At 47.2% G+C, this 20,503-nt stretch overlaps 1 protein-coding gene across 6 annotated transcripts in view; it reads left to right on the forward strand.

Moving 5' to 3' along the window:
- Nucleotides 1-20,503, forward strand: part of EXOC3 (exocyst complex component 3) — a 1,019,937-nt gene that overhangs the window by 152,523 nt on the left and 846,911 nt on the right. For 5 of the 6 annotated variants that reach the window (XM_069620467.1, XM_069620465.1, XM_069620466.1 and 2 more), the window contains exon 3: nt 14,126-14,345. The exons of the other annotated variant lie outside the window; for it this stretch is intronic. In XM_069620467.1, coding sequence (XP_069476568.1) covers nt 14,126-14,345 — 220 coding nt within the window. The remainder of the gene's footprint in view (nt 1-14,125; nt 14,346-20,503) is intronic. 6 annotated transcript variants of the gene reach the window in all.

Consider the following 20,503-nt stretch of genomic DNA (forward strand, 5'->3'; position numbering starts at 1 on the left):
AGGACGCCCCCACACAGATAAGTCTCAGGAGTCGCGCCTTTGCATTCAGGATGGCGGAAGCGTGTTGTCCAGAAACTTCATGGCCTCGTCGGGTAGTTTCAGTCAACACAAAGCTTGGCTGGGAACAGCATTGCATACTTTATGTTTTGGTCTCGTAGCCGCTTCTTGACCGCCACAAAGGATTTCCACTCCTCTTGCACAGCTACTGTAAAGTCAGGGTAGACATGGATTCTGTTGGACCCCAACATCAAATTTCCCTGTTCACGGGCTGCACTGAGGATCGCGTCGCGTTCCCGGGAGTTAAGAACCCAGGCAATAATGGGTCTCGAAGGTGCTCCAGGTTTAGGCCTGGGAGGCAGGGATCTGTGCTCTCGCTCAGTAGCGAACTGTGGAGATAATGCAGGGGGTTTCCCAGAAGTGGCAGTAGGGTATTCTCTATCCACTGCTCCAGGTTCTGTTCAGAATTGCTCTTGGGACTGCTATGACTCGAATGTTGTTAGGACAGGAGCGCAATTCTAAATCCTCATTCTTTTCTTTCGACCTGGAGTACACGTTTGGAAAGAGTAACAAGTTTGCTTCTCATAATCCTTCACTGTGCCCACTCTTGTTTCCGCATCGGCCAGGCGCTGATCAGTTTTGTCTATCCGAGTTTTGATGGAGTCAATATCGTCTAGCTTACTATGCACCTTGGCAAACCCTTCCTGCATGCAAGCCATCAACCCTCCTGCATACAAGCCACCATACGCTCAGTTTCCGTAAGCTCCAATGGCGCTGCTTCAGGCTTCATGACTGAGAACGCTCCGCTACTGGGCAGTTGTTTAGAGGTAGACTTGGTATGCTGGCTTATAGAGCTTGATTTTTAGCACTTCCCGTAGTCATGGCGTGCAAAAGTAAGGGGTGCAATCCCACTTCTCAATCAGTACCAAGCAGACCACCACTCTGGATTTTATTTTTTACATTTATATAGCGCACATACAGCCCAAGGGCATCGCGGCGCAGTCTGGTCACTCCGTGTGGTGGCAGTTCAATTATTTTCTGTTTGGTGTGAGGCTGTTGGTGGTGGAATTAACTCCCAGACTGTAGAATGGGATAAGGGAGGCCCTCCGAAATTCAATCCAGCTCTGTCTCAGTATAAGGTATTAGGAACAAAGGGCAGCATCTGCATAGCTGGAAGCGCCAGCTTTTTCCCCGGATATCAGATGTCTGACCCCACTTGGTTATTAGCTGAGGGCCGCATCAATCAGCCCCATCGTCGCCGCTCATGTTCCTCAGGGATCACACCCCTGCAAAACAGCACTCACCCTTTTGTAGAGGAATGTGTCGCAGGAGAGCGGTCTGCCCAGACCACAAGGCGCTGAACTCCATGAAGTGATAATTGGAGGAACGGGCTACCAGGAGCTTCCCGATGCTGCCACACAAAGCATGAGATAGTAGTGGTAAGGCGTGCCTGCTGGGGGCACCACCGTGGCCCAGCCAGTGGCACACAACAAGCCACCTCATTGTTTATTCAATAACTCTGATCCACAGGCGCTGAATGGTGAGGGAGACTGGGCTCTGGTCATGACGTGCCACCTCTCGCGTTATACATCACATAACCCCCTAGGTGATGGGCTTGTAGGAGAGGCACCTGCCACTAGGATATAGGCAGCGGGCTACCTCGTAAAGGAAAGGTTCAGCAATGAACGGGCGCACTCGGCAGAAGGAGTAGGGGTCTTTAAGTATGTAGCCTCAACCCCCAGTAGCTCACTGTGTTGAGGATCTTGCTTCCAACCCCAGTCAAGGCCCCAGCAGCGTAGCGGGCTGCGCAGTGAAAACAGTCTTTCATGGCTCATCATCTGCTCCGGAGCACGTAGAGACGCCGTCCCTCAATGTGGCAACAATCTAAAAGCGCGATTTTGATTTCTGCCTTCCGGGGACCAATCCGGATCGGAAAAGGGATCAAAGGCTGCTCCGGGTGTTGGGGATCTAGTCCAAATCGTATTTGTGCAGGAGGGAAGCAGAGAGAAGGCAGGTTTCGTGCCAGCCGGTCACAGGCAGCCTAGCCCTACACAGATGCGGCCATCTTGTCCGTTGTGCAACAGCGCCCCACACCAAACAGGGTTTATAATGGGAACGTCTGCATTTGATAGTATCAGGCGGGCACTGAATTTAATTGAAACAGGATTGCGCTCTTAGCAAGACAGTAATGCTGTCCCTAGACTCGAATAAAGCCTTGGACAGTTTGCCTGCAAGAGGTTTTGGGGAGTTATGGATTCGGTACACAATTCTGTAAATAGATGTTTTTCCATCTTCGCAGCTCCTTCCACACAGGTGAGGATAAACATGCAGGTCCAGTTACCATTAAAAGAGGCATAAAATGGGGTGCCCCCTGTCTCCGTTGCTTTTTGCTCTAGCAATGGAGCCGCTAGCTCACTTAATAAGAGAAGATCGGGACATCTCAGGCATTACAGCATGGAACAACCAGCACAAGATTGGCTTTATGCCGACAACGTTATATTGTACCTAAATGACCTGTTGCGGTCCGTCCCCAGAGCATTAGAGATAATTGAACAGTTTGGGGCCTTCTCTGGATTCTCTATTAAATATGGAAAATCAATGGGTATGAGCATTGTGGAACCAGACAAGGGCTTTTTAGACACCCTACCCTCCTTGCTGCTAAGCAGGGTGCCAGATCTATACCTCAGAAATTTACTTGACAATCGCAAACCAAATGCCAGGAAGATTTGGGAAAATGGGAGCACCTACAAATGTCTTAGCTGGGATGGTTGGCCGCGGTTAAGGTGTCCCTCATTCCTAAGTTGCTTTATGCGTTCCTCACCCTGTCGATTAAGATTTCAGTTAAACTCCTCTCGCAAGTACAGGGAAAGCTTTTAAAGTTTATTTGGGAAGGGAAGAGGCCCGAGTGGGCAGACAAGTGCTGCTGCAATCACCCTGGCAGGGAGGACTGGGGATCCCCCTCCCTCAAAGGTATCTCATAGCTGCTCAGGTTGACACCATATCGACTGCTGGGAGGGAGCTAGTAAGAAATGGGTGGAACTGGAACAAAGGGGCGACAGCGATACCTCTGGGTAATATCCCGTTTCTTACTCCCATGGTTTGGTAAGATGGAGGCAAACTCTTAACTGCGACAAGGCATTCCTGGGGTTTTGGGACAGCGGATACCAAATGTTGGGTCTTATTGTGGGTTTAGGCCCTCAGTATCCGGTACTGAAGAACTCCAACTTTAACCCTGCAATAAGGAACTGCCCCTTCACAAAATGGGAATTTACAGGGAAATTCAGGCTGGGTCACATGTATGCGGACTAGACCCCTCTGACAGCTGAAGCGTGTAAGGCTAGATTTGCTGTTGACGAAGGAGAAAGGTTCCGGTATAGTCAAATCCACCATTGGATCACAAACCGAGTTGTTGGGGATGGGGGGACAAGAGAGCCTAAAGGGATTGAGTTGACATTATCAGAGGGTATTAGTTCAAAATGTTCAACTACCTTTTTATAGGTGCTTGACCCGGCTGAAAATTCAGATATCCTACCCTATATGCTGAAGTGGCAGAACTGAATTGGGATTGATATCCATCCAGAATCTTGGTCACGTATCTGGCAAATAACCCACAAGGCGTCTCGGTGCACAACGATGACGGAATATGGGTACAAAATGTTATGCAGGTGGTATATGTCTCCCAGGTGTTTGCATGAAATCAATTCTGGCATCTCAGACAGATGCTGGAGGGGCTGCGAAGAGAAAGGAACACTGGGACATTTATGGTGGTCTTGTCCGCTTTTCCAACTGTACTGGAAGGAGATCCTCTCACACATTGGAGACCTCTCAGGAATTAGCCTCCCGCTGGATCCGAGAGTAATCATATTGGGGGACTCTGCTGGGGATGCAGGGTACCCGCTATGTGGTTAACAAGCACAGGTGGCAGCCAGATTAACGTTAGCTATGTCTTGGAAGTTAGCTGAAGGCCTGATAGTAGCTAAGTGGTGGGTCAGAGTATGGACACTTGTAGCATTGGGGACAATAACTGCGATCCTCACTGACTCATATCAAACTTTCCTTTTCATGTACTTATTTGGGTTTCCCTCTTTTGAGTAGGCGATTTACATCCCCTCTTTTTGCCAGCTGAAGAAAAACTTGATATACTACTCATCTCAGTTGATTAAAATGAATCGGGGGTGTATAGGAAATATTTAGTCCTGCCGGTATTCGATATTCTAAATCGAAAGTTGTACCCGCTGTAACTTATGGATCAGAAATTATCAATATGGAGCATCTGTCCTGATGGTACCAGTTGGAGGGTTTTTTGTGGAGTAGCTTGCTACGAATACCTACCTATATACCCTTTTGTGTTAATAGGTACTGTGAGAAACCTGAGGTTATTTTCACTCCTACTCGCCTGGGATCTTCTTCTGCGGTGGCCAGGGAAAGGCCATAGTTTTTGGATCCTGACCCTGGGTGTGTACAAGTGAACGAGAATCACCTGGGTGAAGGGTCCTTGGGGATTAGGAGTGAGGTCCCTGCAGGCGAGACATGGTAACCCCCTCTTGCTTGAGAAAGTCAACCTAACCTCCCGCAAGCTATTGCAATGGAATGGGCTATTACAAATCATCTACCTTAATTTCCCCACATTTTTCCTTTAACAGTACTGTGACAAGGAAGAGGTGATTAGGAGTAATGACCACTAACAACTCCCATGTCCACTGTAACAAGGAAGATGCCTGCTAAAAGCTAGGGGTCAGGCATGTCCTCTTAAAGTCAAGCAGAATTGAACCATGGTACACACCTGCAGCCTATTGAAGGACTATATGTGTATAAAATGAGAAACCAAGAGGTGAGCAGGGTGTTACGCTCACCTGGTTCCCACAGGGGCGTCAATCGGACCCAGATAGCTGCGGTCTCCACCAACGTGATGCTTAGTGAAGAGATGACCGTCTGGGCTGGCCAGCCTAATCTTGTCTGCTGGACTCGTAGAAGTATTCTCCTGCAAGTGTAGAAAGGGATTTAGCCACCCGTGGACTTTAGTGATGGCCCCCCCCAACTGTTCTCGTTCTCCCCACTAATCACCTCCGATATCCTCTCTTGGTAACCTCACCTTTATATTTTTAAATGATGAGTTCTCCATCCTGCATGGCATGCAGGGGTGCGTAGATATCAGTTACTTCACTGGTTTGAAGGTACTGGAGGAGTTCTGGAGGAATATTGACTCCAGTGTCTATAAAGTTCAAAGAGTTCAATATGTCCGATGTTCCCTCTTGTTCCATTCCCTCGTTAGTTGCAGCTGGGTCCAAAAGAATATTGCCTGGAGGCAGCTGATGGCGTTCAGGTAAGAGTCTGTATTACCAAACACTGTCCGGTAAAAGTTGCATGAGTTTAACTTGCTGTTTTCTCTCCCTTTTATAGGTGCGGCATAGAAAGATGCGGCGAATTAAAGGATAATACCTCCGGTGGTAAAGCAGGTAAGCCTATGGTGGCAAAGAGATTGTCTTTGTCGGTTTTCTCGGCTCACCTTGTTATTCCTTTTGTTTTCCCCCCAGGTGCTGGGTTTCGACGAAGAAAATGATGCATGCAGCGCCGAGTTGAAAGATGCGGTGGACTGGTGAGTATAACGCGGCGCTGCTCCTGGCGAAGCGACGCATGCTGAAATAATGTCCTTTCCAGGCTCGGAGATGTGCTGGGTCCAGAATCAGGTAAGGAATCAAATAATGTCCGTGATCTAACCTCTTCTCCTTTCTTTTGCTTTTGTCTAGGAGCTCTGGATTCGAGGCGGGCGTGGCAGAAGACTGGATGCTGACTTATAGACACGGTGAGCGTTACGCTGCTGGATGCAGAATAACACGAAGCATGAGCTGCTGTTCGGGCATGGTTTAAATAGCCTGCAAAGTATTCCCAGGTAAGCAGTTCCCCAGAACCACACCCTAGTAAAAAATAGTCCCTGTAATAAAATAGTCCCATCCAGGCCTCACGTTGGCTTGGACTCATTTGCAGCATGGTCTGCATAAGGTAAATAAAGTCTATGAGCCTGGCGCCTATGGCGCCAGGACTGATTTCTATGATGAGCCTGGCGCCTAAGGCGCCAGGACTGAATCCAAACAGCCCCCAGTCGGGAGTGTTGGGGTTTTAATGAGTATCTGATGCCTGCTCCCGGGGCTGATGGACTCGATCCGGATGCCCGGGGGTAGGCATCATGACAGCATTCCCCCCCCCCGCAGGCCCCTCCTAAAGTTGTTCTTCCCCTTGGCCCTAGCTTGTCTGGGAAGTCCCGATGAAATTTTTTTACCAATCGAGGAGCATGAACGTGTGGTCACTAGGTTCCCATGACCTTTCTTGTGGTCCGTAACCCTTCCAGTCGATTAAATAAAAAAGTCTTGATTTAACCGTTTTAGAGTCCAGGATGTTTTTTACCTCAAATTCAGGTTCTCCATCTATTAGGATGGGGTCAGGTGGTTTGGTTAATCTTGTCCCGGGTTGAACTGGTTTTTAGAAGTGAAACATGAAAGACAGGATGAATCCGGATATTAGAGGGTAATTCTAATTTGACGGCCACTGGGTTGATAATGGCCATAATGGTGTAAGTTCCCAAATATCTAGGATTCCTTTCAGAGGTATGTCTTGTAGCCAGCCAAACTTGGTCTCCGATTCGATATGGTGGGGTCTCACTTTTATGTTGATCAGCATTTTTCTTGTATTTCTCTTTTGCTTGTTTCAAATGTTTTGTTGCCTCTTTAAAAGCTTGTGTAATAGTAGAATGCAGATGAGTTACTGCCAGCATTTCTAAATGCTGGGGCGAATCGAGTTCTGAGGTTCGAGGATGATGTCCATATATGGTATAAAATAGGCTTTGTCCGGTTCCTGAATGTACAGAGATATTGTATGCGTATTCAGAAATCCATAAAATGTCCTTCCAATTACTTTCGGTTTGGTGGAGCATACAACGTAGGTATTGTTCAGGAGTCTGGTTGGTTCTCTCCGTCTGACCATCGGTTTGGAGATGGTGACTGGTTGATAACCTTATGTCGATTTGTGCCAATTGACAACACTTCTGCCAAAATTGCGAAATGAACTGACTACCTCGATCAGAGATCAATACGGAAGGAAATCCATGTATTCGAACAATATTTTCGAGAAATTCCTTGGCCAAGATTGAAGCACAAGGTAATCCTTTTAAAGGAATAAAGTGGGCCATCTTGGAAAAAAGATCCACAATAACTAGAATGGTGTTGAATCCATTACATGGCGGTAGATCTGTAATAAAGTCTAACGACAAAGTGTGCCATGGTGTGGGTGGAATATCTAAAGGTTGTAAAAGACCAGCTGGTTTCTTCTTTTGGCTTTTGTTCTGGGCGCAGATGCCACAAGACAGTACAAATGACTTTACATCTTTTCGCCTGGGTGCCCTTCCATCAGAGCTTTATGGTAATTGGAGATGACTTGTTCTTGTAGTTCCTTCTGTGGTAGAAATAGACGCCCTTGATAGTAAGGTAGGTCATTGACAACTGAATAATCTGGGCCCTTTTTAACCCAGTCCTGCAGGGCTGCTGAATCGAAAAGTTGTTGGAACTTTAAATGAATATCTTCTAAGGTCTGTAGAGTAGTTATCCCAAGATTTCTTTGTTCAGGAATTATAGGCACCGATTCCGGGTTCGAATATGCTTCTCCCATCCCAATTCGGGATAAAGCATCTGCCTTACCATTCTTACAACCTGGTCGATAAGTGATCACAAAATCGAATTCTGCAAGGAATAAGGCCCATCGAAGTTGACGCGATGATTGGGCCTTGGCTGTTTTTAAATACTGCAAGTTCCTGTGATCGGTGATTACAGTAATGGTATGCCTGGCACTGAGAAGATAATGCCGCCAAGCCTTGAAGGCGGATTTGATGGCTAACAACTCTTTATCGGTAACCGCATAGTTTAATTCAGGGGCCGAGAATTTTCTGGACCAAAATGCTACTGGATGAAGTTGACCGGTTTCCGGATCCTTCTGGGACAGGACAGCCCCCATGGCAAAACTGAATGCATTGGTTTCAACTATGTATGGGAGCTCGGGGCGTGGATGCTTTAAGACAGGTGCTGACGTGAATTTCAATTTCAGTTCTTGGAAGGCTTTTTCAGCCTCTTCGGTCCACAAGAAGCGTTTGTTTTTTCGCAAAAGTGCTGTGATGGGGTGTACAACATATGAGAAGTCGGGAATAAATCTGCAGTAGAAATGAGCAAATCCAAGCTTGCTTTGCACCCCTTTAACTGAACTGGGTGATGGCCACTTGAGAATTGCGTCCACCTTTCTAGAGTCCATTCAGACTCCTTTTGGAGTCAGGATAAATCCAAGGAATTCAACTTCTGTAGCATGAAAAACACATTTTTCCAATTTTGCATATAACTTGTGCTGGCGCAGTTTCTCAAGGACTGCATGAACATGCTTAACATGGTCTGATTCGGAGGAGGAGTATACTAGAATATCGTCTATGTATACGACAACACAGACGTCAATGAGTTCACGAAGGACATAGTTCATAAAATACTGGAAGGATGCTGGTGCATTGCACAACCCAAAGGGCATCACCTGATATTCGAATAATCCGTACTTGGTGCGAAAAGCGGTCTTCCATTCGTCGCCCTTCTTTACACGTACCAGATGATATGCCCCTCGGAGATCTAATTTAGTGTAGATGCAAGCATCCTTTACTTGGTCTAGTAGTTCGGGGATCAGAGGCAATGGATATCGGTTCTTCACCATGATCTGGTTTAATGCGCGGTAGTCTATGCACGTTCTGAGGTCACCTTCCTTTTTGGGCACAAAGAATAAAGCTGAAAATGCGGTGGAATTAGATGGACGAATGAAGCCATTAGCAAGGTATTGGTCCAAGTATTGTCATAGGTGACGGTTTTCGGGTTCCGCAAGGGCGTAGATCCTACTGCATGGAGATTGTCCACCGGGTATGAGGTCGATTTGACAATCGTATGATCTATGAGGTGGTAAGGTGTTTGCCTGTTCTTTTTGGAAAACATCCTGGAATTCTTGATATTCCTTAGGTAACTGCATGACTGGATTAGCGACTGTGGCCAGGCTTTTGTTCAAGGTTTTTTCTGGGTAACAGGTGTGTGCACACTCCGGGAAGGTTACTCTCTTCTCTCGCCAATCAATACAAGGATTATGTGTTTCCAACCAAGGTATCCCCAGTATTATTTGGAACTGCGGGGCTTTGATTAAGTCAAACAAAATAGTCTCTCGATGCCCATCTTGACCCAACAGTGTCATCTCTGTGGTTGATGAGTTACAGGCCCAGAGGCAATTTCAGTTCCATCGACTGTGGTGATGACATCTGAAGTGGTCTTTTTGCAGAGAGGTAGATTCATCCTAGAAGCCAATTCGTGGTCCACATAGTTTCCTACGGCCCCGCTATCAATGTATGCCCTAACTGCGTGCATACGTGATGGCTGCCTTGGATCAATAAGGACCATTGGTATGATTAGGTGCGAGGTCTGAGTGTCCTTCTTTAAGCTCGGCAAGCGGACCTCTACGCATGTCGGGCGTGGTCGTTTCCCGAATCAGGCTCTGTTTGATTTCTATCAGCAACTCCGAATACTTTCTTGGATGGTTTTATAGGGCAATCCCGTAGAAAATGTCCTGAGGCCCCACAGTACAGACACAACTGCATCTGTCGTCTCCTTTCTCTTTCTTTTTGAGTTAAGGGTCCCTTAACTCCCCCGATCTGCATTGGTTCGGATGCATCTGTTCCTTTGGGAGTAACATTGGGTTTAACCAATACCCGATTCTCGAACTTAGCTCAATCAGCTTTTCTATTCTGATGTTGGTGGTCTAGCTGGACCACTAAGTCTATATATTCTGCGCAATCCTGAGGTGGGTTCACAACTTGGGCCAAAACATATTTGAGTTCACCCCGAAGTCCACGATGAAATAATGTAATTCGCTTTACCTCTGGCCATCCGGTTTCCACCACCAACCTATTGAAGGTTGCGATATAAGTTAGCAGGTCCTGGTTTCTTTGTCGTAGGGATAGAAGTTCGTTATCCAGGGCCTGTCCCTGTGAATATCTGGCGAATAATCTTTCCATGCTCAATTGAAAAGACCTGAAAATCCCAAAGAAGAGGGTCATCCTGGTTGACTAATGGAATTGACCAATCCGCTGCGCTGCCACTAAGGTATGACAGTACAAAGGCTACTTTGGCTTGGTCGTTTGGAAAAGCTCCTGGTCTGCATAAAAAGTGCAAGCGGCATTGGTTCATGAACACAGCAAATCTTTTCGGGTCCCCAGCAAAGCGTTTGGGTGGAGCTAAAGGAATGCTCCCTGGTAGAACCACTTGCACAGGGCTGCTCGATGAAACGGGGATTGAATTCCCCCCAAGTCCAGGTAGTGGTGTTTGCCCGGCTTGGTTTTGCAGCAGTTGTCTGGCAAGATCATCAGTGCGCTCCTTTGACACAATCAGTTCTCTCCTGAGGGCATTAGTTTCTTGGCGCGCGGAGTGCACTTCTGCCCTAAGTTCTCCTAACAATTGGGCTAGTTGGTCGGTTTCTGAGGTCTCCATTACGCCCGGGTGGGGATTTGTAGATCGGCTTCGTGTTCTGTTACGCTCACCTGGTTCCCAAAGGGGCGTCGATCAGACCTGGACAGCTGCTGTCTCCACCAACATGATGCGTAGTGAAGAGATGACAGTCTGGACTGGCCTGCCTAATCTTGTCTGCTGGACTTGTAGAAGTATTCTCCTGCAAGTGGAGAAAGGGATTTAGCCACCCGTGGACTTTAGTGATGGCCCCCCCCCCCAAACTGTTCTCGTTCTCCCCACTAATCACCTCCGATATCCCCTCTTGGTAACCTCACCTTTTGTTTTTAAATGATGAGCTCTCCATCCTGCATGGCATGCAGGGGCGCGTAGATACCAGTTACTTCACTGGTTTGAAAGTACTGGAGGAGTTCCGGAGGAATATTGACTCCAGTGTCTATAAAGTTCAAAGAGTTCAATATGTCCGATGTTCACTCTTGTTCCATTCCCTCGTTAGGTTGCAGCTGGGTCCAAAAGAATATTGCCTGGAGGCAGCTGATGGCGTTCAGGTAAGAGTCTGTACTACCAAACACTGTCCGGTAAAAGTTGCATGAGTTTAACTTGCTGTTTTCTCTCCCTTTATAGGTGCGGCATAGGAAGATGCGGCGAATTAAAGGATAATACCTCCGGTGGTAAAGCAGGTAAGCCTATGGTGGCAAAGAGATTGTCTTTGTCGGTTTTCTCGGCTCACCTTGTTATTCCTTTTGTTTTCCCCCCAGGTGCTGGGTTTCGACGAAGAAAATGATGGAGGCAGCGCTGAGTTGAAAGATGCAGTGGACTGGTGAGTATAACGCGGCGCTGCTGCTGGCGAAGCGATGCGTGCTGAAATAATGTCCTTTCCAGGCTCGGAGATGTGCTGGGTCCGGAATCAGGTAAGGAATAAAATAATGTCCGTGATCTAACCTCTTCTCCTTTCTTTTCCTTTTGTCTAGGAGCTCTGGATTCAAGGCGGGCGTGGCAGAAGACTTGATGCTGACTTGCAGACACGGTGAGCGTTACGCTGCTGGATGGAGAATAACACGAAGCATGAGCTGCTGTTCGGGCGTGGTTTAAATAGCCTACAAAGTAGTCCCAGGTAAGAAGTTCCCCAGAACCACACCCGAGTAAAAAATAGTCCCTGTAATAAAATAGTCCCATCCCGGCCTCACGTTGGCTTGGACTCATATGCAGCATGGTCTGCATAAGGTAAATAAAGTCTATGAGCCTGTTGCCTATGGCGCCAGGCCTGATTTCTATGATGAGCCTGGCGCCTAAGGCGCCAGGACTGAATCCAAACAGCCCCCAGCCGGGGCTGTTGGGGTTTTAATGAGTATCTGGATGCCTGCTCCCGGGGCTGATGGACTGGATCCAGATGCCTGGGGGTAGGCATCATGACACAGGGTGAGAGACATGAGGAACTGTCGAGGCAGAGAGCAGGAGGAAACCCCAGAACACTGGCGGCAGCCATGGTGGAAGACGAAGTGGAGTCAGGACTCCGGCCCAACATCCCGAAGCCGTGGGAAGCCTCTGATACGAAGTGGGAGCAAACAGAGCTGCGGTGAAGCCAGAGCGAAGAGGATGCTGTGTCCGTCTTCGCAGGAACAGAGGAGCCGCCTGTTCTAGCCGAGCTCCAGTACACAGGCAAGTGTGGCTCGCGGAAACGGAAGCAGCAACGGGAACAGAGCAGAAAAGCAGCGAGAGCCACCGGAGGTGGAAGCTGACGACCGGTGAGTGCTGGGAAAGCCATTCATAGACCAGGTGCTCTTGGTGGGCTGCAAAAGTGTAGAACAGTGCAGAAGAAATAAATGCTTCATTTATAGAGGAAAAAGGGGTGGTAACCTGGTTACCTTGCATTTGTCAAGTACAAGAATTGTATTCTTTATGCAGTTGTTGTGCTTGGTTGTGAAAACTGTTAATTCATTTGGTTTGTTAGCTTATATACACCCTTTACAGGTACAGTCTGGCTTCATATATCCCCATGCAGTCAGCCGACACGTGTTTTGACCTGAAGGTCCTTCTCAAAGCTATGGAGTGCGGTCTGGTGCCCCCTGTGGTGTCTTTAGGTCGGTAGGGTTGGCTCTGTAGATACAGTGGCTCCTGTTGGGCTGTTAAAATTTCCCTTGAAGAAAGGCAGGCAGAGAGAGCCGTACACCGACCTCGGTGAGAGCAAATTTTAAGGGCCCACAGATACAATAGATGTGTAAGGTATGAAGTTGTGTATGTCTTTCTAAAGTTTTTGTATAACGATTTTGCTATGTTATTAATATGTGTAAGGTTTATTTTATAAACCATATCACAATATTAAATAAAAACATGTGTTTATTTTTATTTATTTACATATTTATAGCATCGCACGTAGCCTGGGGGTATCTAGGCGCTAGTTACTGTGTCAAGACAAAGGAGCAGTAGTGCAGTGTTGATTAGTTGAAAAGGTGGCTTTGCACTTTCTTTCAGAAAGTCAGGTAAGAGCGTTCAGCCCGCAGGTGGGGTGGAAGATTGGTGCAGAGGGTGGCAGCCCGAACTGGGAAGCTTACTCCTCCTGCTCGTTTGCGGTTATATCCCGGGTGCTCCAGGCAATGTTTGTAGGGAAGGCGATGTGGTCTTGTGGGGGCTTGTCTTTTGATCTTTTGGATAAGGTATGATGGTGTGTGGCTTTCTAGACACTGATGAGTGATAGATAGCATTTCTGAATTGTATTCTTTCACTTACTGGGAGCCAGTGGAGTGATCTTTGTTTCAGATACATGGTCATGTTTGCACAAATCGGTGGCTGCTCGGAGGGCATTGATTTGGACTACTTGCAGTTTATTCAGGTTTTTCTCTGAAGTGCCACAAAGTAGGAAGTTACAGTAATCCAGTTTAGATCACACATTGCGTGTTCTGATTTGCTGTTGAACTTCTGCATACAATGAAAAAGTTCTAAGTTTCTAGAGAACAAGAAAAAATAAAAAGAGCATTTTTGATGGTGAAATATGAGGAGGAAGATAGTCAAGTCTGCACTCCAAATGTAAACCTCCTCCTCTTGCAGTGCAGTTAATAACCAAAATCATACCTTTTGGAATGTTAACACAACCGTTTTCTGATGGTGCCGACTTGAGCTGCACAATAAGGACAGAAGTGAGATTTGTACCCATTTCCCTCTTGTCATTCAGTTCACATGCCATAAATTCCCACACGCAACCATTTCTATTTGTGAAGTTAATGCAAGGATAAATCATGTCACTATTTACATTTGGAATAGCATGTACTTGAAAGAACAGATGTTTTTCCTGTGTTTAATCGCTCCAGCTTTATATTTCAAGATTACCTTTATTCTGTTGTTAGTGATTCTGTATGGAAAGTTAGGTTATTTTTGGTTTAGCATATACATTTCGGACCCAGCATTACTGCATAAGCTCAATCTGGAAACTGTGCGCTATCATTTTATGTTATTTGATTCTGCGTCATTTAAGCAGATTTTCTTATGCTGGACATTTTAATGTCGGCTGCAGGTTTTGGTTCAAATTGTGATGTCCACTTCCATTAATTGTTCTCTCTGGATCACAACACTGACCTAAAAGGAATAACTTAATTGGTCACAAATCCTTCTAGGCAGCAATCCAGTCTCAATTGGATGGTGTGCGGACCGGTCTGACTCAGCTGCACAACGCGCTCAGTGACGTGAAGGACATTCAGGGATCTTTGGGGGACGTCAGTAAAGACTGGAGGCAGAGCATCAACACAATTGAAAGCCTTAAAGATGTGAAAGATGCTGTGGTCCAGCACAGTCAGCTAGCTGCTGCTGTTGAAAATCTTAAGAACATCTTCTCAGGTAACTCCCCTCAAAGCTCACTGTTTCATACATTTTCTCATCAAGTAAAAGCGTCTTTGATTTCTGTTTTATGGGATTGAGTCAGTGCAAACCCACACAATTCTTACAAATACTCTGCATGGCATTACAGCCGTCCTGAGACATGTTGGTGGATACCATGAAACATACCAGGGGGGCAGAGAAGAGATCATGAATGATGTAGTGATATCTGTTGCACCAAAGCATATATATTGATGTTTTATGCATCAGTGGTAGGGATAGACTCATTAATCTATCCCTTGCTACTTGTGGGATTCTTAAACTATTATGCTGTGTCAGCAACAGTTGTTTTGGTTTCCCCTTTATTTGTGAATTGATGAATCGTATGGTGATTTGGCATGGATGTTTTTATCAATGCATTTGCAGTTGTGCGGCCCTTTGTACCCTTGTTTGTAGTTTGATCACACAATAAGCTCTTCTAATATCAGGTCTTCAATTATCCCTGGTTTTCAATTGACCTTGGTGTCAGTTTTTGGATGAGTTGTTAGAGCTGTTCCAATTTCAGGCATGGGGCTGACTCTGTAATCATCTGTTTGAGTGGACAAAGTATTAAACCTGGTTGCTCTTCCCTTGTATCTTCTCCTGCTCCTGGATCAGATTTAATTTGTCCCTCATTACTTTCTATGTCATCTTTTATTTAATGGTACCATTTAGCCCGTAGGACTTTTAGTACAAAGCATAAAATAATAAAACAAATGCATGAACATATGTCATATTAATACCAAATAATCTTCATGATCCATTCAATGTTCATCCACATTTTCACAAATGGATACATTAAAACTGCATTATCCCCTTCATAAAAAGCTAACCAAATGGCTCTTGTGGTGAATCGGCAATGATTCCCCTAGCAAACCTGGCCTGGGACCCTTTTCATGTGGTCTAGGAAGGGCAGGCGGTTCCTGATCCACACCCTGCGGGGGTGGGGGGGGGGTTCTGCGGGAGGATCACATGGGGGGGACAGATCAGGAAGACTGGGAACCCCCCCTGTTTAACTTTATCTGAAATCCCACACTTCTAATGGCTTATTGCCAAATAAATGAAATGAAAAAACCAAATGTTATTGTTGAGGACTGTAAGTCCCATGATTTCTTGAGGAAGAGGGCTCCAAAGCAATGTTGCAGGAGTAGTCCGCCTGTTAAGGCTAATGACCCACACCTGAAGGAAGCAGAGAGGCTTAAAAGGCCCCCTCGGATGCAGGTCTCATGCGTGAGAATGTCCTCACCCCACGCCTTCTCCTCACCTGGGTGGTGCTTTCGGATTTCTTTGACGACTTCTTGACGGCCTTTATTGGTTTCTCTGCCTCATGGTCGTTCTTCTCTAAGAGGTAAGGACGTGCTCCCCTGGAGGCCCCCTTGACCGGGCGATGGAGCCCCAGGCAAGGGGAACTCTGAGGAGCCTCTTTCAGGGAAAGGCTTAAAAAAACCCTGTGATGGTATTTTCCAAAGGACTGTTCAAAATTCAGCCTTGCCGGTAAGTGATGAAAACAATTACAGCTGTAATTTCACTTAGCTGCTGAGAAGGATTATGCTGTGTCCATAGGTAACATAGCAGAACTGCAGAATCAGGAGAGCACTGTGTCACTTGAGGACAGCTGAACAAGAATGCAGTGTTTGAGGCAATGTTTCAGTGAAGCTGATGAGGGAAATGCAGTATCCTCCAGGATGGCTCTGCACCGCTGAACAAGAAAATGCTGTGTCCCCCAGAAAGGGATACAAAGTAACGGAACAGGATCCGTATCCAGATGGTAATGCAGCGGATGGGGAAAATAAGGTAGGAGAGTCCCAGGCAGAAGGAGAACACTAGACGAGAGAGAAAGAGAGAACTTGTGACCGTTCATAATAGCAGAAATGAGTGGCACGAGAGCAGGAGGATAAAAAGAGCAAAAGGGGGCTACTAAGGGAAAAGGTAGAAAAACACGATGGAGAAGCAAGCGTCTGACCATAGCAGTTATAATTGAGGTTTTAACATTCTCCAGCATGGGGTCTGGCATGGATTCACATGCTCATGAATATTCCCTGTCGTCAGGCTGGGAATCCTCGGTAAAGAAAAAACCAGTATCAGTTTCGTTTCTGATCTGTCTTTCGTAGTAGTAACCAATCACTGGTCTCTGCGTCATACTGACCACAGCCAATGACTGCCCTCTACCTAAGCACCGCCTCTGGCAGCCATCTTCAGATTTTTACCGCACGTTCATGTGTTGGGATCCTCGTGCTATTGCTCTCGAGCGTTAGTGCTATTTTTTTCACGTTTTTTCTCAAAAACTTTGTTTTTTCGGTCAAAAGAGCCTCAAGCTCCACCGACTCTCCATCCGATCAACGGGGACCCGTGTCGGATTCGTCTGCGCCCCTCAAGGGTGAAGATTTCGTCGAGCTACGCTTTTGGAGGACTCCAGAAGTTTCTCAGGCCCGGTCATGGCCCAGGAGAAGGGAAGCTCGACGCCCGGAAAGCTGTTCAGGGTCTGCCCTGGATGCCAGCACACGGACTGGCACACGCGTCCATCAAGATTCATCTTGCTGCGATCTCCCGATACACCAGAACCACGGGGCGGACGTCCTTGTGGTCTCATCGTCTGGTGAAAGAGTTCATGAAGGGACTGTTCAGATCGTTCCCGCCGGTGAAGGCTCCAGCCCCGGCGTGGGAGCTCAACGTGGTGCTGACCAAGCTCATGGGACCTCCGTTCGAGCCTCTGCACTCGGCCCCCTTGAAGTTTCTGTCGTGGAAAACAGCGTTTCTTGTGGCCATCACCTACGCACGACGGGTGGGAGAGATCCAGGCCCTTTCCTGCAAGGCCCCGTACTTGACTTTTCACGACACAAGGGTAGTGCTCAGGACGCACCCCTCCTTCATGCCCAAGGTACCGTCGGACTTCCACCTCAACGAACCCTTGGTGTTGCCTGTATTCTTCCCGTCGCCTTCGTCGCCGGCTGAGAGAACTTTGCACTCGCTGGATGTGGCTAGAGCGCTGAAGTTCTACGTGGACCGCACAAAGTGTTTTCGGAAGACGTCACAACTCTTTGTGAACTTTGGACCTGTCAATCAGGGGAAGGCTCTCTCGAAGGCTTCCAGTTCCAGATGGCTCTCCGGCTGTATCATGTACTGTCATCGGTTGGCAAACCGACCGCTGCCTGGCCATCCGAGAGCCCATTCCACCAGAGCGATCGCAGCTACCACGGCGTTCCTTTCTGGTGTGCCCCTGCTGAACATATGCAGGGCTGCTACGTGGAGGTCGACGCACACCTTCACGAAATTCTACTGCGTCGATCGGGATTCCAGGGAGGAGTCCAGGGTCGGCCAAGCAGTGCTGCGCAACCTGTTCGCCCGAGGTGAGCCTGGTGAGGAGGTAAGATGCTTAATGTTGAGTTTGATGTAATGCTTAATGTTGAGCCTTTGCCAACTCCCGTGGTTGTGCATGTGTGTACTGCTATGTATTCTTTATTCATGAGCATGTGAATCCATGCCAGACCCCATGCTGGAGAAGGAACAAGTTACTTACCTGTAACTGTTGTTCTCCAGCATGGGTCTGGCATGGATTCACATGCGAACCCTCCCGCCTACCCCTCTGCGGCTCTTCACTTGGTCATACTGCCACTTCACGTGCTTCCAAATCTGAAGATGGCTGCCAGAGGCGGTGCTTAGGTAGAGGGCAGTCATTGGCTGTGGTCAGTATGACGCAGAGACCAGTGATTGGTTACTACTACGAAAGACAGATCAGAAACGAAACTGATACTGGTTTTTTCTTTACCGAGGATTCCCAGCCTGACGACGGGGAATATTCATGAGCATGTGAATCCATGCCAGACCCATGCTGGAGAACAACAGTTACAGGTAAGTAACTTGTTCCTACCGCGCCGAATGCCGTAAGGACAGTTAAACGGCGGCGGCCATCTTGAAAGAAACACCTAGACCGAGTATAGAAAAACGTGGATAAACTTGGCGGCCATCAGAGGAACGCCATTGCTGCCACTTCTCCAAAGGGAGAAGCATGACAGTATGACCCTTTCTCCTCGGTGCCCCCCTGGCTTGCCAGGATGAAGTTGATGGAACAATCTAATCAGTTGAGGGGCCTTGAGGTGCCTCTCGTGTTCCCAGGTTCTCTCAGCCTCCGAATACCCCTTCCAAAGAATTAAATACTTTGTACTCCTGGGACTTCGGGTGCTTTAGGGTCTTGAGCCAGGGTATCCTACGCTGATGGGGATTAGGATGGTATTCCTTGAGAAGCGAAGAGTGAAAAACCGGGTGAATTCTCCTTATGCTAGATGGGAGATGAAGACCGAACGTCACTGGGTTAACTTTGGAAGTTATTTCAAAGGGTCTGAGGAATCTTGGAGCTCATTTTCCCTAGTGCACCCATCTGGGCAAGAATTTGGTAGAAAGCCAGACCTTGGTTCCTGGTTTCCACATGGGATTTTCACTTCTCTTCTTGTCGACCTGGTTTTTATGTCTTCTTGCTGTTTTCTAGCGACAGTAGGGCTGTCTTTTGGGTCTCATGAAGATTGGACAGCAATTGGTCTATAGCAGGAGTCTTGGTAGAAAAAGACAATTCGATTGGCAGATAACAAGGATTGTAGCCATAAGTACAAAAAAGAGGACTCCTCCCCATGGTGGTATGTTTAGCGTTATTATACGCAAATTCTGCCATAGGGAGATGCTCAGCCCAGTCGTCTTGTGTTTGATTACAAAAAACAACGTAAATATTGTTCCAGAGTAGCGTTGAGACGCTCCGTCTGCCCTTTGCTCTGGGGGTGATAGCCAGACGAGAGAGCTCTTCGCATTCCGAGCTGTTTGCATAAGGAAGACCAGAATGACGAGGTGAATTGGGAACCTCTATCTGAAACCACAGTGTGTGGGATGCCATGTAAGCAGATGATATCCCTGAGAAACACCTTAGCTGTCACGGGTGCGTTTGGGATACCGTGAAGGAGAGAGAAATTAGCCAGCTTGCTGTAGGAATCCACTGTGACCATCACGGCTGTATAAGCCTGAGAAGAGGGAAGATCCACAATGAAATCTGTTGAGACATGATTCCATGGTTTCTAAGGCATTTCTTCCTTTTGTAATCGGCCAGTTGGTTTGGAGGTAGAGTATTTGCCTGTGGTACAAACAGGGCAAGTCTTCACGTATGTCAGAACATCCTTGCATAAAGTCGGCCACCAAAAGTTTTCAGATACTAAATCCAGGTTGCCTTCTGGCCTTTATGTCCAGCCAAGGTTAAATTATGGCACCAGGGACATAACTCTGGTCTGAAGCTCAGTGGAGGGCAAAAACAACGCCTGGTCTTTGAAGTAAAGTATGTTGATCTTTTGCAAACAATGTTTGAAGGACACCTTTGTGGAATCTCCTCTGACCTCTTGGAGGAACGTATTCACCGTGGCCAAGATCTTCTTGCCGGGTAACAATCTCTCATGACTGTTGGATTCTCCAGTAGTGACTCCCAAACTAAGAGAAAGGGCATCAGCAATGGTATTATCCTTGCCTGGTAGGTAGGTTATGTCGAAATCAAATTGAGAAAAATAATGGGCCCAACAGGCATGGCGACAGTTCTTGCATTCCATTTGTTGGAGGAATTTTAAGATTGCTGTAATACGTGCACACCAAAAAACGATGTGTAACTCTCTGAAGCAGATGTCTCGATTCCAAACAGGCTTGTCTAATAGCGAGCAGCTCCTTCTCAAGGACGGAATAGTTGCGCTCTCTGGGTGTGAGTGTCCGTGAATAATATGCAACCGGGTGTTCCAAGCCATCCTAAGACGCTTGTAACAAGGCTGCTCCCAGGGCTCCCTCAGAGGCATCCGTTTCCACTATAAAGGGTAACGAGTGGTCTGGTTGTGCTAAAATGGGAACAGTGCTAAATGCCTTTTTCAAAGCACAAAATGAGGCGTCTGCTTTGTTTGGTCCACTCAAACTTGACCCCTTTCTTAAGTAAAGAGGTTATGGATAGGACCTTCTGCGAGAACCTGAGGATGAATTGCTGGTAAAATGTGTCCAGGCCCAGGAAGCGTTGAATATCCGTCACATTCCAGGGTTCTTGCCAGTCCAACACAGCCTTCACCTTCCTTTTGATCCATTTGAATCCACTTTTCAGAAAGGATAGGTCACTGACGGTGTCTCAAAACAGC

Source organism: Ambystoma mexicanum, chromosome 5q (assembly GCF_040938575.1).
Source record: "Ambystoma mexicanum isolate Mex_15411 chromosome 5q, UKY_AmexF1_1, whole genome shotgun sequence".
Lineage (NCBI taxonomy): Eukaryota > Metazoa > Chordata > Amphibia > Caudata > Ambystomatidae > Ambystoma > Ambystoma mexicanum.